The sequence below is a fragment of the Pseudonaja textilis genome, chromosome 16, assembly GCF_049901715.1.
Source record: "Pseudonaja textilis isolate UNSWEBS1 chromosome 16, rPseTex1.2, whole genome shotgun sequence".
Lineage (NCBI taxonomy): Eukaryota > Metazoa > Chordata > Lepidosauria > Squamata > Elapidae > Pseudonaja > Pseudonaja textilis.
In genome coordinates this window covers 1,633,637-1,651,303 of record NC_142005.1, presented here as the reverse complement: position 1 = coordinate 1,651,303, position 17,667 = coordinate 1,633,637, and the positions used below count along the sequence as shown (strand labels likewise).

At 45.6% G+C, this 17,667-nt stretch overlaps 1 protein-coding gene across 1 annotated transcript; it reads left to right on the top strand.

The window, feature by feature from the left end:
- Positions 1-488: 488 nt before the first annotated feature.
- On the top strand, positions 489-13,683 carry POLR3GL (RNA polymerase III subunit GL). Its single transcript, XM_026717708.2, has 8 exons — positions 489-599; positions 2,212-2,346; positions 5,351-5,480; positions 6,416-6,484; positions 7,203-7,259; positions 8,146-8,219; positions 8,630-8,743; positions 10,943-13,683. Exons 2-8 carry the CDS (start codon positions 2,221-2,223, stop codon positions 11,027-11,029), a joined length of 657 nt encoding a protein of 218 aa, XP_026573493.1. The 5' UTR covers positions 489-599; positions 2,212-2,220; the 3' UTR covers positions 11,030-13,683.
- Positions 13,684-17,667: the final 3,984 nt, after the last annotated feature.

Genomic DNA, 17,667 nt, shown 5'->3' with positions numbered 1-17,667 from the left:
GAGCTTTAAAGGAAAATTTGCGGTGGCTAAAGTATAGCAACTTTACGTGGACTTCAACTCCCAGAATTCCTCAGCCAGCTTAGCTGGTTCAGGAATTCTGGGAGTTGAAGTCCACAGGTCGTAAAGTTGCCGTTAAACTCACTAAGCAACTTCCAAGATCAACGAGACACGTATAAAACCAGGCCCTTATTTTATATCGACTCGATTGCCCTGGCTTATAACACAACGCTACAAACCAACGGGCGAAGCTGTGGATGATGGGCCCTGAAAGGGACCGCCTTAGCGCCTCCCGCTTATAGACAAACAGCCCGGCTCCTCTCGCCGCCTTTTCAACAGCCCCGCAGGCCGCCCCTTTTTCTCCGCCTCCTCCCCTCTGATTGGCTGCCAGGGCCGGAGGGCTCCGCCCCTTTCGAACGCTGCGTATCCAACCTTGAGCGCCCTCGACTCTCTCTCTCTCACTCATTGGCTGCCTGAGCCAGAGGCTCCGCCCCTTTGGAACGTGGAGTATCCGGCTTCTGGGCCGCCGTTTGCTCCGCGGCGGAGGCTGAATGTAGGGAGTTGCAAGCGCGCGCTCGGAAGTCTTCTGCTGGGTCGGACAGGTAAGCGCGGAGGGGTGGTGGGGGATGAAACGCATGGGGGCTGCGTGCCTTGGTTTCCCGGCTCCCCTCTGTCAGAAATGGTGTAGGGTCTCCTGCTTGGGCCGGGGGTTGGACTAGATGGCCTACGAGGTCCCTTCCAGGTCTGTTAATCTGTTATCTGTCAGAAATGGTGCAGGGTCTCCTGCTTGGGCCGGGGGTTGGACTAGATGGCCTATGAGGTCCCTTCCAGGTCTTTTAATCTGTTATCTGTCAGAAATGGTGCAGGGTCTCCTGCTTGGGTGGTGGGGGGTTGGACTAGATGGCCTACAAGGTCCCTTCCAACTCTCCTATGCTGTTCTGTTGCATGCCACCAAAGAACCCATCCCAGGATGCGCTCTGCTTGGGTTGGACTAGATCAGTGGTCGCCAACCGGTGGAGAAAATTTTGGTGGGCCGCAGAGAAATCTCACCCCCCAAACCACCCCCCCCAAAGCAATTAATCCAGGCTGCGCAGAAATACAAGTCTGTGCAGCCCACATGGCCCGCGGGAACCCTCCCCACCCACTCAGTCCTTACCCGGCAAACTTGCCTGCAAACTTGCTATTTTTCCTTTTTCTGAACATCATCTGTTCTGCTCTGCGGGGAGATTTAGATTAGCTAGGAAGCAGGAAATGGTTGGATTTCTTGCTTTCTAGCTAGTCCTTAGATCTTCGGCTCTGCTTTTAAGCACAGCTGAACCTCCCTTAGGACTGAAGGTTCTATTATTCAGTGCAGACTCACAGCAAGCAAATTTCATGTGACAGACTCAGGTAGCCGATGGCAGATAGATAGATCAATGAATGATGCTGTGAGCAACTCAATCTGGCTGCCTGCTTTACCTGATTGTGGGTGAAAGTTGCTCTTTTTTAATAAAAAATTCAATATTGATATAAATATTTGCAATATTTACATACAAGCCATATCCAGCCAGTCACATGACCACCAAGTCACACCCACAAATTAGGCCACATCCACAGAACCGATTAAGAAATTTGAATCCCACCTCTACCTATGTGTGTGTGTGTGTATGTGTGTGTGAGAGAGGGGTTAGATCAGATCTCTCTCCCACCAACGTCAGTAAGCCACCGTCAGGCAAAATTCATATTAGTGGTGCCTGGGATTTAAAATTATGAGTTTGGTGGTCTCTGAGGTCCAAAAGGTTGGCGACCCCTGGACTAGATGACCTTCAAGGTCCCTCCCGTTAATGTTATTATTTTGTTATTCAGAAATTGTGGGAGCTTCATCTCACTGGAAGTTTTCAAGGAGAGATCTGTCAGAAAGGGTGCAGGGCCTCCTGCTTGGGCGGGTGGGTTGGACTAGATGACCTACAAGGTCCCTTCCAACTCAGTTAATCTGTTATCTGTCAGAAATGAGTCCATTTCCAAGCATCTGAATTTCAATCGTGTGATCCATGTGTGGGGATGTTGCAATGCTCCTGTCTGAAAAAGTCATGTCCCTTTTTTTCAAATGGTCACTAAAGGCACTGTTAGAAGTCAAGGACTATTGTGTGCACAAATTCCTGATTTCAGCCCCATTCGCTTACTTTGCTTGTCTTCTAACTTTCTGTCATCTTTTTAATTTTTCCCCCCCACCAGGGTCCTGTCATGGCGGGAAGAGGCGGAAGAGGAAGGGGCCGGGGCGGGCACATGACCTTCAACGTTGAGGCGGTGGGCATCGGGAAGGGGGAGGCATTGCCCCCTCCCACCCTGAAGCCATCACCCCTCTTCCCTGTGAGTTGCTCGGTTTCCTTCGGACTTCCTTGGGTGCTCCCCCAATTTTTCCTTTCTGTGATGACCCAAAAGGGCGTGGCACAAAGGCAACCCAGTCAGATAATTAGGAGGAGTCCCTTTATTAGCTCCAACGTTGCCCACAATGTCCTGGTTACCTTCTGGCTGGAGAAAAACTCTCCCAGGAACAGCCTTTGGCTGCAGGGAATCAAGACCAAAACGTGGTCAACAAAAATTGTGACTTAAAAGTCCAATCAAGGCAAAATGAGGTCATTAGTCCAGCAGGGCAGGAGCCGGAATTCCAGATGTGAAGGACCGGCAGTAATTCAACACAGTTGGGACGATGCCAGGAACACAGGTAACTAAAGTCAACACAAGATAAACTCATGTTTATCCCAGCAACTGCCGCACTCAGCATGAATCTCTTAAACTCCCTTCCCAGGTATGGCTAATGAAGGGAATCAGGGCCCTTTCCTCCCCCGTAAGTCACCCAACCCACGTTGCTCCCTTCTCCATTCTTCCCTGTGTGCCCTAGGGCGAAACGGGGGTGGGCCTGGGTCTTCCTCTAAACTCCCTCTCCCTTGTTCTACCTCTTCCCTGCTCTGCCCAGCCGGACTTCACCCTTCTCCAGTTTCCCCCACAGCCAATGGGGCCCCTCTCCCAATCCCTGTTAGCTGTTTGTCTTCCTCCTCGAATTCAGACTCCAACGGGACTATGACAACCTTCATTGTTAAAACTGCTATTCAGAAAGTCTTATTGAACTTCCAGGGCCATCCTATCCCCCGCACAGGTTGTAATATTAAACGGTCACTGAACAGTCATAACTCGAGGATATTATAAGCCAATATCACTGAGCAATCTTTAGGTCATTTCAGCATAAAGATAATTCCGTCCATTTTGGGGAGATTTTTGAATATATTTCAGTGCTTGTGGCAACTCTTAAGTCCATTTAAATTACCCTTTTGTGATGGGTCATGCGTTTGAGTGTTCTTTGACCTTGTTTGGACTTTGGTAAGGCCCTTAAGACACAACTACATGCCCAGACTCAATCTGCCTCTTACAGGTTAAAAATTACTAATTTTTGATTATGGGACCCTGGGGAATGTGTTATGGCCTGCCAGTTGCCAGCAGAGCTGGCAGCAAACTAGGTCAATGAGGAGGTTGGGAGGAACTTGGGGCCAGTCCTGGAGTCTGGGGAAGGCTGTGACGGATGCTCTGTGACATTTGACGGATGCTCTGTCTGACATTTCCCGACTGCCTTCAGAGTCGGAGATAAGTGGGGAAGAAGAACAGCTGGAGCCTGTTCCAGATGCACAGAGCTGTCAGAAGAGGAGAACAACTAAGGAAGAGGGGGCCGACTTGGGAAGAAAGGCACATGTCGATGTTGAATGGCCCCTCCCTGGGGTATAAATAGAAGCAAAAGGGGAGTGGTGGTTGCAGGAGACAATTAGCTCATATTTCTTTAAGAAGATTTGCTTATTGTGCCTGGCAGAGACTCCTGAACAGGTATTAATTTACAGCTTTGGGACTGGAAGCTCTGGCAATTATCCAAGGACTGACAAAGTCTGTTCTTGGAATGATTATTGCCGGGACTTTCCCGTGTGTGAATGCCATGAAATTCACAGTAACTAAAAGAGGGTTTTTTGGGGACAAGGAGTCTGTTTTCTTGGTTCTGCTAAGCCTGGGTCAGAACAGAATGCTGCCAAGGTCATAAGTGAGTGCCATTGTAACTATGAACGGTCACTAAATGAATGGTTATAAATCGAGGACTACCTGCCCAAGCTCAATTTTTTAAGGCTGGGCTGCTGCAACCCTCTTTCTTGGATCAGTGAAAGGAATACTGGCTGCATTCCCACAACACATGAAGCACCTGGTTTGTTGATTGTGGCTTACCATATTGTGGGAACTCCCCGGTCGGGCTGTTGCGGGTTCAGGTTCTTAAACCTATTGTCAGCTAGATCTCCAGCATGGGTTAATTGTTCCCTTCTCCTGGCAGCTCTGTGCATGCGCACCCTGGGAACAGGCTCCAGCTGTTCTTCCCCACTGATCTCCCACTCCGAAGGCAGCTGATAATGATCGGACCGCCCTGGCCCTATCCCTGCCTCCGATGCAGAGCCCTCGTCAGAGCCTTCCCCCCCAACTCCAGGACTGGCCCATGTTCCTCCCCAACCTCCTCACTGTCTGAGTGTCTGCCACCAGCTCTGCTGGCCATTGGCCGGCCACAACACTTCTTCTCTACCTTAATGGAGTCGGGGGGGATTCTTTCTTGGATTTTGAACGGAGGCAGGCCTTGTCCTGACCAAGGCTTCCTAGACCGTAATTACGCCCATGCTTATTTTAAAAACAAGTCTTATTTTATTGCAACGCTGGGAATTGTTTTCATTCCCAGCCGGTAATGAATCTCAAACAGTCCCTCGAGATAAGCACCCACCTTTCGTTCCTCTGAAGTGTTGCCAATAGCAGAAATGTCAAATGAATGAGAGAGAAAAAACCAACCAAGTACAACGAGCTTCAAGAATGAATCTGAATCGAAAGAATGACTTTGCTTCCTGCACAGGTTTCATCATCTTGGCCTGACTTTTATATCATATGGGAGGGGCAATCACCTCCCAGCCTTACTTCCGAGTCACCCCTTTTGTCTCAGCTGCTCTGGCCTTCTGGCAGCTCTGCACATGCGCAAACTGGGAACAGGCTCCCCTTGCTCCTCGGCCTTGCTGCTGCCAGGCTCCGGAGGCTCCGGAGTCAGCACCCCACTCCCAGATGGTCCTGGCCCCATCTCTGCATCGGACGCAGGACCCTCGTCCGAGTCCTCCCCAGACTCCCGGACCGGTCCCCGTTCTTCCCCACTGTCCGATTCTGCTGCTGTCTGCACCGGCTGCCGGCGAACCACAACAGGCCTGACACCTATCCAGAAACTGGGTTAATTTAACAGCCCGATGAAGCATGTCGTGGGAAGGGAGCCAAAACGTTCCCCTGTTTCTGTCTTAAACCTGGCTTGTTTCTGTAGCCGCTGGAGTATAAAGCCCTTCCCTTGCTGGCTGGAGAAGAGGTTGAATACATGCTGGCCCTGAAGCAGGAGTTGAGGGGGGCCATGAAGAACCTGCCGTATTTCATCAAACCTTCGGCCCCCCAAAAAGGTACCGATCAGCCAAGAAAACCACGCAAAGCCCTTGAAATAATTTCTGCCTCGCGATCGGCTGAGCTTCCGCGATGTCGTTGAATCTTGCATAGGATTTTTTTTCTCTTCCTTTTTTTCTTCTTTAATTTCTTTTCTACACCTGCGAGGGGGAGGGGTTGTCCACCTGCTAGTTTCCCCATCATTAAAAGAATCTGCAGAAGCTGTCCAGAAGGATCTGGTCTGCTAAATTGGTGCTAGGGTCAGCGGAATTCACGGGGAGGGAGTGACGGCTCGGGACTTTTGTGACTGCGGCGGGATTCCCAACTCATGACGGGTTTAACCCCACCCGCCATCTCAGCCTGCTCACCATCTTCTTACCCTTTGCTATTTAAAGAGGGCATCACCACCGTGTTTCCCCCAAAATAAGACCCTGTCTTATATATATATATATTTGCCACCAAAAAAAAAGGCACCAGGTCTTAATTTCGGGGGGTGTCCTCTATTGACTAACCTCACTTGTGTGCGTCGCCCCCGGCCTCCTTTTCGCTGTCAGAGGCCTTCAGAAACAACTTCTACTGTGGCCAGCAAGGCTTTCCTGAAGGCCTCTGCAGCCGATAGGAGCGATCTAGAGCCTTCTTATCAGCTCCAGAAAAGCCGTGCCAGCCTTGCCGGCTGCAGAAGAAATGGGCCGGCAAGGCAGGTGTTGGGGCACAAGGCCTGGCTACAACTGTCCAAAGGTAAATAGGAGGGCAGTTCCACCCCCGCCCCCCCGATTCTCACCCTAGCTTAACTTTTGCCCGTCCATTCTGGAATGGGTGAGATCTTAATTAGGGCTTATTTTGTGGGTAGGGCTTATATTGGGGTCACATGTAAAAAATCAAGCTAGGGCTTACTTTCTGGGTAGGTCGTATTTTCGGGGAAACGGGGTCATTCCTGAATTTTTCATTTCTCCAGATATCGAGCGCTATTCCGACAAGTATCAGATGGCGGGCCCGACGGATAACTCCATGGAGTGGAACCCAGGTGAGGCCAGGAGAAATGTTTTGATTTCTTGAGGATTCTTGCACAGGCGGTCCTCAGCTTACGACCACCGTGGAGCCCAAAATTTCCATCACAAAGGGAGATATTGGTTAAGTGAGTTTGGCCCCCGTTTTGCAACCTTTTGCCATTTGTTGTTAAGTGAATCACTTCAGTTGTTAAGGCAGTAACACAGTTGTTACGCGAATCAGGCTTCCTCGTGGACTTTGATTGTCAGAAGGTCGCAAAACAAGATCGCACAGCTCTGGGACACTGCAGCTGTCATAACTAGGAGTCAGTTGCCAGGTGTCTGGATTTTGATCATGTTAACCATAGGATGCTACAACGGTTGTAAGTGTGAAAAACGGCCATAAGCCCCTTTTTTTCAGTGACGTAACCTCAAACAGTCACTAAACGAATGGTTATAAGTCAAGAACTACTCTACTACAAAATTGATAGTAACAAAGATACAGGAACCAAAACGGGGGGGGGGGTCCCCCCTTAATCTTGGGGAAGGATTAAGAATCACCTTGTCTCTAAATCATGCTGGCTGAGGAATTCTGGGAGTTGAAGTCCACAAGTTTTAAAGTTGCCCAGGTGTGAGCTTCTCTGCTCTTAATTATGCCCAAGAGATTACATTATTTTTATTTTTTTAAAAAACCCACCTTGGGGCCCAAGTGGCTAAATTTTAATTGCTCGGTTAAATCTTTGCTGATCTCTGCAGATTGGAAGCAGCTACCTCCAGAACTAAAAATCCGCGTGAAGAAGACTCGAAAACAAAGTAAGTAATTTTATTGCCTGTGCTTGGAGGAAATGTAATTTTCCCAAACTCCCCTTGAAGGTCTCAAGTGATGGCGCTCCCACAACTTCCGAGGGCAACTTCTATTCCATTGGTTGATGGTTCTCACTGTCAGAAAGTTTCCCCTTATTTCCAGATTGAATCTCTCCTTGATCAGTTTCCACCCATTATTCCTCTGTCTGGCCTACAGGCGCTTTAGAAAATAGCTTGACCCCTTCCTCCTCTCTGGGGCAGCCCCTCAAACATTGGAAGACCGCTATCATGTCTCCCCTGGTCCTTCTCTTCACTAGACTAGCCAGGCCCAGTTCCTGCAATCGTTCATTGTATGTTTTAGTCTCCAGTCCCCTCATCATCCTGGTTGTTCTTCTCTGCACTTTTTCTAGAGCTTCAACATCTTTTTTTATAGTGGTGACCAAAACTGGATGCAGGATTCTAGGTGTGGCCTTACTAAGGCTTTATAGAGTGGGATTAGTTACCTCCCTTGATCTTGATTGTATCCCTCTGTTAATGCAATTTAGGATTGCATTGGCTTTTTTGGCGGCCGCTGCACACTTCTGGCTCCTATTTAGCTGGTTGTCCCCTAAGACTCCAAGATCCCTTTCCCAGTTACTGCTATTGGGCCTCATTTCACCCAGTCCATAGGGGTACTTTGGGTTTTTCTTGCCTGTGTAGGACTTTACTTTTCTCTACATTTCCTGTAAGCAGGAAAGGCGCCCCCCCCCTCTTTCTTTCGGGAAGGGGAATCTGACTTAACACAAGCAAAGTTTTGCCCATTTGAATTAACTCCTTGATTGTAGCCTGGCCAAAAACAGACCCAGGAAAGTGGTTGGCCAAGATAATCAGCTTTTCTGGTTTCTTTCCGGTGCAGGGCAGGTGATCCCAGTTCCCAAGCAGAAACCCAAAGTGCCCACAGAGAAGGAGGAAGCCATTAAGAAGTTGGAGGTAAGACTTCCGGTTTGAGCTTCTTTGGCAACAACAAAGAATGTGTTAAAGAGGTTGGCTTTGATGGTGTCGTCATTGCAGTCTTTACCACTAGGTCCTTTCAGGGGTGGGATGGACCTTGGGTCTTTTAGTCTGTTGTTTACAAAATTGTAGAAAGCATGTTATGGAGTCATAATTTGACTTCAACTCCCAGAATCCCAAACTTGGCCGCTTTAAGACTTGTGGGCTTCAACTCCCAGAATTCTCCGGCCAGCAAAGCTTTTAATAGACGATGAGCATAGCTGGCTGGAGAATTCTGGGAGTTGAAGTCCACAAGTCTTACAGTTGCTAAGTGTGGAGACCTCTGTAATCATCTGTGCCAGTTGCCAACTTCCCAAAATTTTGATCGGGTTGTTTTAATTGTCCCCCAGACGCTGGAAAAAAAAGAAGAGGAGGTGACATCGGAAGAGGAAGAGGAGAAGGAAGAGGGTGAAGAAGGCAAGGAGGAAGAGGAGGAAGAATACGATGAAGAAGAGTTCGAAGAGGTAAGACAAGAAGAAACCGTAGCAGAGGTGAAGGCCCAAAATGGCTGCTCCTGAATTTTGGTGGGAGATCGTTTCCCCATGTCCTCTGCCATTTTGAGATGGGTAAACTTCTGCCAGAATTCCCCAGACAGCATGGAACTGAAGTCCATGCATCTTAAAATGGCCCAGGTTGAGAAACGCTGAATTGGAGAAATGGAATAGAATAGAATAATAGAGTTGGAAGGGACCTTGTAGGTCATCTAGTCCAACCCCCAAGCAGGAGACCCTACACCATTTCTAACAGAGGGCAGTCCAGTCTTCTTGAAAGCCTCCAGGGATGAAGCTCCCACCACTTTTTTTTTTTAAATAAAAATTTTATTTTTATAGCAACAACAAAAACAAAACCTTTCTGTTCATCAGAGTGTCAGTTGGGTAAACATTTCTTTGTGCCCATAATAACATTATCGTACATATTTTACTTATATACGTATATAATCATTCTAATCAGTATTTTATATTGCATATATCACTTATTATATTAGCCTTAATGTTATATTTATTGATTTTCAATAATATATTTCACATTCATTTTCTTACTCTAACGCATTCAATTATCAGTAATAAATATTATACTGTACTTACATATTTTAATTTCTGACTCTTCTATCTAGCCATTCATAAAATAAATTCCAAATTTTATAATAATCTTTTTCCTCTTGTTCTCTAATCGCTCTTGTCAATCTACTCATTTCTGCACATTCCATTATTTTCTGAATTATTTCCTCATCCATCGGAATTTTCTCATTTTTCCAATTTTGTGCAAATACAATCCTGGCTGCTGTTAATACATTGATAATGAAATAGATTAACTCTTTGTTATAACCCTCAGGCAAAATTCCCAATAAAATGTCTCTGGTTTTGAATCTATAGATTGTTTTATCATTTTCTCCAGTCACATATGTATTCTCGTCCAATACTTTTTAGCTTCTGTGCATGTCCACCACATATAGTAGTATGATTCTGGTAACTTCTGACATTTCCAGCACTTCGCCGACTTATCTTTAAACATTTTGACAATTCTCGTTGGGGGTAAGTGCCACCTGTAAAACATCTTACACAAATTCTCTTTATAAGCTGTTGACATAGTTAATTTATAGTTTCTAGATCATAGTATCTGCCATTTATCCAAATCTATTCCATATCCAAAGTTTTTCCACCACGCAATCATTGTTTCTTTAACTTATTCTTCCTCTAATTTCACTCCTAGTAAGTAACCATATAATTTTTTAATCAACTTCTCTTCAGTGCCTGTTAGGATTTTATCCAATTCATCCAATTCCTTATAAAACCCAGCCATCTTGATGTCTTTCTCATACGTTGTATGTATTTGCAAATATGAATACCAATTCATTTTATCCCCTGTGACTCTAATTCTTGCTTTGTTCTTTTCATTTAAAATTTCTTCATCTCTAATAATGTGTTCCTTTTTAAAAAGCTGTGGATATGTAAAGGTTAATGATAACCAGACTGGTATTTTCGTATAGGGATAATCTCTTATTTTTTCCCCATACTGTTAATAAAGCATCCCTAATGTAGTGTCTCCTAAAATATCCATGTACCTTACTTTCTTTATACCATAAAAATGCATGCCAGCCCAATTGTAAATCATGCCCTTCCCGTGTTAATAATCTGGCATTTTTCAGTATAATCCATTCCTTCATCCACATCAATACTGTTGCCTGGTAGTATAGCTCCCAACTGGATAATCCAAAACCCCCTCTCATCCTTCTGTCCTGAAGTGGTGTAGTAGGGTTTCCTGCCTAGGCAGGGGGTTAGACTAGAAGACCTCCAAGGTCCCTTACAAATCTGGTATTCTATTCATTATTTTATTTTATTTATTATTATTATTATTATTATTATTATTATTATTATTATTATTAATTTATTTTACTATTTTTCATTATTTTATTTTTATTTTACTTTTTACTTTACTTTATTTTTTATTTTTTAAACCTTAAAATGCTGCCCGTCTCGCCGAGTCGACCCTGTGCTGGTTTGGAGTCAGATTCTACACCACTGCCCCCAAACGCAGCTTCTGACAAAAGTGGATTTAAAAAGTCTATAATCTCCAAACAACCTGAGTGTGTTTTTTAGCAGGCTCTGAAAGGGTCGGACTTTAGCTGTTTTCCTTTTTGTTGTTGTTGCTTTTTGCTACTGCAGGAGACGGACTACATCATGTCCTATTTCGACAACGGGGAAGACTTTGGGGGCGACAGCGATGATAATATGGACGAAGCCATCTACTGAGGCCCTCGGTGGGCGCTGGCTGAGTGGCATGGCCTATTTCTCTAGGCCTGCATTGGCGACGTTTCTGGCAATCTCATCCTTCAGGGCTCTCGAAAGGGGTGTGCAAACGTCCCACTCCAGCCTCTAGATAAGGGGTCTGCAACCGTGGCAACTAGATGACCTACTGGTGGACTTCAGCTTCCAGAATTCACCTCTTCAAGTCACCAAGCTGAAACTCACAGAAAGAGAATTCCTAATTTTGTAGACAAGAGTTTGGAGTGATTCTTCTGGTTTTAATTGCTGGTGGGAACAAAAAAAAAATTCATATATTTGTGCTTAATATATTTTTCTGCATCCTGAAGTTCATCCCCTGCCAAACTGAGGCCATTTTGGGGGGTGGGGGGGTGGGGTCACATCTCTTCTTTTAAACGTGTGTGCAAAATTTCGGATTGCAAATTAAATTTCTGTTTTGATGTTTGTCCAGCTTTCCCTTGGGCTTAAGGCCTTGGGAATTAGGGCTGATGCCGGTGTCAATCTCCTTTGACTTAAAAAGAATATAAAGAAGTTGGATATTTTTACAAGGGGTCCTTTGGGGGCCGCCCTTGATTGGGAAATAAAAGGATCAGCAGAGTTTTCCATCTCTTGTAGCTCAAAATTGCCCACCTGCTCAGGTGGAGGTGCCGAGTGGAAGTTGGGGGGTGTGCAGGACCCTGGATGGGGGACATACCACCCCAGTTTTTCCAGTCCAAGGTCTTCGTGGCCCTTTGTTTCCTGAAGGGGACATAGAAAAAGACTAGAATAGAGACGAAAGGGACTTTAGAGGTCATCTTGTCCAACCCCCTGCTCAAGCTGCTTCCCGCATGATGAGTAGGAGTTTCTGAGCAGGTGTGAAATTTGGCTGGGCCAAAAGCTTGCAACGTTTTGAGCCTAATATAGGTAGTCCTCGGCTTATGACCACAATTGGGACCAGAAAAGACTTTTAAGCAGTGCGGTCATTCAGTGAGGCGCCACGTGGCCGTGGCTGATCCTTTTTTTTTTTGCCATGGATGTTGCCCAAATCACTCATGCTCATGAACAAGATACAGGTAGATTTTCGACTGTTTTGTTCAGTGACCATTTGAAGTTTATGACAGCACTGCAAAAAAAGTGAATTGTGAGCATTTTTTTACACCTGACGGTTGCAGCATCTCCAACGGCCACATGTGATCAAAATTCAGATGATTGGCGACTGGTTCTTATTTATGACAGTTGTAGTGTCCCGGGCTCATTAACAGATTAACAGAGTTGGAAGGGATCTTGTAGGTCATCTAGTCCAACCCCCCGCCCAAGCAGGAGACCCTACACCATTTCTGACAGATGGGAGTCCAGTCTCTTCTTGAAAGCCTCCAGTGATGAAGCTCCCACAACCTCCGAAGGCAACTTCTGTTCCATGGTTGATTGTTCTCCCTGTCAGGAAATTTCTCCTTATTTCCAGGTTGAGTCTCTCCTTGGTCAGTTTCCACCCATTATTTCTTGTCTGGCCTTCAGGTGCCTTGGAGAATAGCTTGACCCCCTTCCTCCTCCTCTCTGGGGCAGCCCCTCAAATATTGGAAGGCTGCTCTCCTGTCCCCCCTGGTCCTTCTCTTCCCTAGACTAGCCAGGCCCAGTTCCTGCAACGCTTCATCGTATGTTTTAGCCTCCAGTCCCCTCATCATCCTGGTTGCTCTTCTCTGCGCTTTTTCTAGAATCTCGAGATCTTTTTTTAATGCCCAAAATTGGAATGCAGGATTCCCGGTTTTGCGACCTTCTGGCCAGCAGAGTCCATGGGGGAGCCAGATTCAGTTACTGATTGTGTTACTAAACTTCACAATTGCAAGCAATTTCCTTAACCAACTGTGGCAAGAAAGGTCATAAAATGGGCGAAACTCACTTAACAACTGCCTTGCTTAGCGATGAACATTTGGGGCTCAGCCGTGGCTGTACCGTAAGTCAAGAGAACCGCCTGTTATCACAGGGCTGTGACTTTCAACTTCCCGACGGCTTCTCTTTGGTTTTATATAGATAGATATATTATATACCGCCCAGAGTACCTCTTTTGAGGGAAATGAAATGGGAAATCAATCAATTACATAAAATACATAAATATGTACAGGTAGTCCTCAACTTACAACCAACATTGAGCACAACATTTCCGTTGCTAAGCAGGGCAGTTGTTAAATTACTTTTGTCCCATTTTAGAACCTTTCTTGCCCAGGTTGGTAAGTAAATCTCTGCAGTTGATAAGTTTAGTGAAGCCGGTTGTAAAGTGAATCTGGCTTCCACATGGACTTTGCTTGTCAAAAGGTCGCAAAAGGGGATCACATAATCCCTGGAGGCTGCAGCTGTCATAAACATGTGTCAAACCAATTTTGATCACGCCACCGTGGGAAGGCTGCAAACAGTCGTACATGCGAAAAACGATCGCAAGTCCCTTTTTTTCACTGCCGTCATAACTTCACACCCAGGGTCACTAAAATGAACAATTGTAAGTCCAGCATTGCCTGTACATAATATACTTACGGTCGTAACCCAAGGACTGCCCTTCGAAGGAAAGCCATCCATTATCTGATTCGATGTGCTTGAAAAAAGACATTGTATTGAGTATTGTAGGACTTGGAAAAAAATGGTGTGATTGGATTGAACTAAGATAGCTGGATGATGAAAGAATTAATGATCAGCAACATAAAGATTAAATGTTTACATTTGCAAAATTGTATATATTTGTAAATAATGCACAAAATAGAAGTATAGAGATGACTGCCACAAACTGTCAATTTCAAGATATCTACACTTTTTTTGTTGTTTTTAAGAGATATAAAAGATTAATAAAGTTTACTTTAAAAAAGAAACAAAAAGGACACACCTGGAATAGTTTTCCTGAGCAAACTACTCTCTGACTACTAGTTTTTATCATTATTATTATCACCTCAAGGTCTAACTATTTATGGCTGGGGGTTTTGCCAGGCCTCTCTCTGTGTTTCTCCTCCTGGCTTCCTCTTTCCCAAGTCTTGCTGATGTGTTTTTCGGTCTCAATTGGGTAAGGAGGGCTCGTGTCCAGGTGTTATTTTGCTGTTATCACCCCAGGCTTTCTGGTATGCATTAAATGAGGCAGAGGAGGTGGAGATCTGAAGATCAGGGAGAGGGTGACTCACTGACAAGCTTCCATACCAGCAGTCAAGTGTTTCTTGGAACATAAATCTCTGACTCCCAGTTTTTATCAGTTAAAGTTTTGTTGATATGTTACTTAACCTCCTGTGCATCATGCTAAGCCTTTAATTTTTTTTTTTAAAAAAGCACAGTGGTGTACACAGTCACATAGACTCATATGGCTGGAAGGGACCTCAGAGGTTGTCTAGTCCAACCCCTCTATTCAAGGCAGGAACCTTATACCACCCCAGTCAAATTGTCTAGTTTAATGATAAGGACTTAGGGGTGACATGATAGCATCTTCCAATGTTTGAGGGGCAGCCACAAAGAAGAGGGGGTCCACCCATTCAGAAATTTCATGACAGTTGAAGACAATTAACCAGTGGAACTACTTGCCACCAGAAGTTGTGGGTATTCTATCACAGGAGGCTTGTAAGAAGTTACTGCCATAGGTTCGCCATCACAGGCATAGGGTCTATTGCTTGAGCAGAGGGTTACAATGGTACAACAAAGTTGTAAGGGGTTTTTGAGGCCTTCTAGTTCAATCCCCTGCTTCGGTCAGGAGACCCAGGTTAGCAGTGGTGGCTAAACTTTCGGGGCTCCTGTGCCAAAAATTGTGCGAGCGCTTGTGTGTGTGTGTGCTCGTGTGCCAGCACCCAGAAGGAAATGTGCCCCCCACCCCCTGCGCATGCACACACAATCCCCCCCGGCCGCCCCCTTACCTGCACTGCGCCTCAGAGCTGATTTTCGGCTGATTTGGGGCCTCTTTTGGCCTCCCAGAGGCTTGAAAAAAGCCTCTGCAGGCTTTGCAGGCCGAATAATAGGCCCGTTTCATCACTTCCGCTATTACAGGAAGTGACAAAATGGATCTATTATTCGTCCTGCAAGCCCATGAGGAGCTTTTTCAAGCCTCTGGGAGGCCGAAAAAGCCTCAAACCGGCTGAAAATCAGCTGTGAGGTGCGTGCATGCGCAGTGAAGTAAGTTTGCCTGCAGCTCGCGTGCCGGCACAAATGGCTCTGCGTGCCACCTGTGGGACGTGTGCCACAGGAGGCAAGTTTTTCCACTGATTAATTGTTCTCACTGGTGGAAAATGTTCATAACTCACTTTTTTCATTGCCGTTGTGACTTCGAATGGCCACCTAAGGAATGGTTGTAATTTGAGGACTTGTGTTTCCTTCTACTTTTGGAGCGGGCGATGCTGAAAACCTTTTTAATGAGAGACCTAAAATGGCTTTTGCACTTTTCATAAAGCAATAGTGTGGGAAAAACACAGATGGCCGCCTCATGGCAAGATAAATGTAATAATAAATAGCCCCTGTGCAGAATGTGAGATGGAGCAGTCATTATTCCTCATCCAATGTCCGTCATAAACCCTCCTGCAAATCACAACATGCTGGGTTCACACAACATGCGAAGATACAATCTACAAGTGTCTTGGCCGGGCTGCAAAACCTGAAGATGGCACTAGATGGCAGCATTTTCTTCAGGGTTTTTCAGCTGGTAAATGCAGTTTTTCCAAACTTGGCCACCTAAAGATGTGTAGACTTCAACTGCAGAATTCCCCAGTCAGCAGGCTCCCAATCAAAATGTTGTTTTAAAGTCTTATTTTACCAAACTGTAAGGAAAGAGAATGAGTGGAAATCCTAAGCAAAGCACAAATGTAGCTGCTGTGAAGTCCACCTATCTTAAAACAGGTTGCCTATGGAATTCTAGGAGTCGAAGTCAGCATATTTTAAAGCATGCTGGCTGGGGAATTCTGGGAATTGATGTTGGTGCATCTTAAATCCTGTTGGCTGGGAAATTCTGGGAGCGGATGTTCTAGCCTCTTGCCTGGGGAATTCTGGGAGTTGAGGTCCAATCCTCTTAAAGTTGCGAAGGTTGAAAAAAAAATGTACTGCATCTACATGGAGGGAAGTAAGCAGTGGGGTACCACAAAGTTCTGTCTTAGGCCCAGTATTCAGTATCTTAATAAATGACTTAGGTGAGGGAATAGAAGGGGAATTCATCAAATTTGCAGATGACACCAAGCTGACAGGAATAGCCAATACCCCTGAAGACAAATTCAGGATGCAAAAATATCTTGGCAGACTTGAACAACGGGCCCTATCCAACAAAATGAATTTCAATGTGGAGAAGAGCAAAGTTTTACATTTAGGCAGGAAAAATCAAAGGTATAATAAGTACAGAGTAGGCGAAACCTGGCTCAAAAACAATAACCGTGAGAGGGACCAGAGGTGGGTATTCAGCAGGTTCTCACCAGTTCTGGAGAACCGGTAGCGGAAATTTTGAGTAGTTCGGAGAACGGGCACATACCCACCTCTGACTGGAGATTTTACAGTATCCTTCCCCTGCCACGCCCACAGAACCGGTAGTAAAAAAAATCGAATCCCACCACTGAGAGTCTTGGTGGATAATCAGTTAAACACGAGCCAGCCACGTGCTGCAGCAGCCAAAAAAGCGAATGCAATCCTTGGTTGGACAAACAGAGGCATAGAATCAAAAGTATTACTATAAGGTGACTGACCATCCTCCTTTAGGCGGGACAGTCCTCCTTTTGTAAGTTTTGTCCTCCCTCGAAACGTGTCCTCCCACGTGTCCTCCTTTTTCATATTTGAAGACTAATCTGTAAATCTCCGTATCTGATTGATGCCGATTGGATCCATTGTGTGTGATGTGATATATTAGTATCTGACATGGCGATGCGTCAAGGCTCAGTACAGTGCTGTGAGACGCGATTATGAGGCGCATGCTCTCTGCGCAGGAGAATTGTTTTGAGGGAGTGTGCCACGCGTCAGAATGCACCGTGCGCAAGAGTTTGCCGTGTGCAAGTGGCTTTTTTCTTCTTCAATTTATCTGTGTCCTCCTTCTCATTGTAAAAAAGTTGGTCACCTTAATTAATACCGCTTTGTAAAACCCTAGTAAGGCCACACCTGGAAGACTGCAACCAGTTTTGGTCACCATGCTAGAAAAAAAGATGTTGAGACTTTGGAAAAAGTGCAGAGAAGAGCAACTAAGAGGATCAAAGGCCTGGAGACTAAAACAGACGATGAACGGTTGCAGGATTTGGGTTTGGCCAGTCTAGGGCAAAGAAGAATTGGGGGGGGACACATCATAACACTATTCCAACACTTGAGGGGCTGCCCCAAAGAAGAGGAGCGCCAAATTATTCTCCAAAGCACCAGAAGGCAGGACAAGAATCAAAGGAAAATAATCAAGGAGAGAATCAACCTGGAACTAAGGAGAAATTTCCTGACAGTGAGAACAATTAACCAGTGGAACTGCTTGCCACCAGAGGTTGTGGGTGCTCCATCACTGGAGGTTGTTAAGAAGAGACTAGACATCGATTTAACCAGGAAGGTGTAGGGTTTGCTGCTTGAGCAGAAGGGGGCTGGACTAGAAGTCCTCCAAGGTCCCTATCCAACTCTCTTCTGATTGATATTGACTGAAAGAGCCTGGAAGGAAAAGCTGTGGATTAAATGGAGCAAAACTTCTG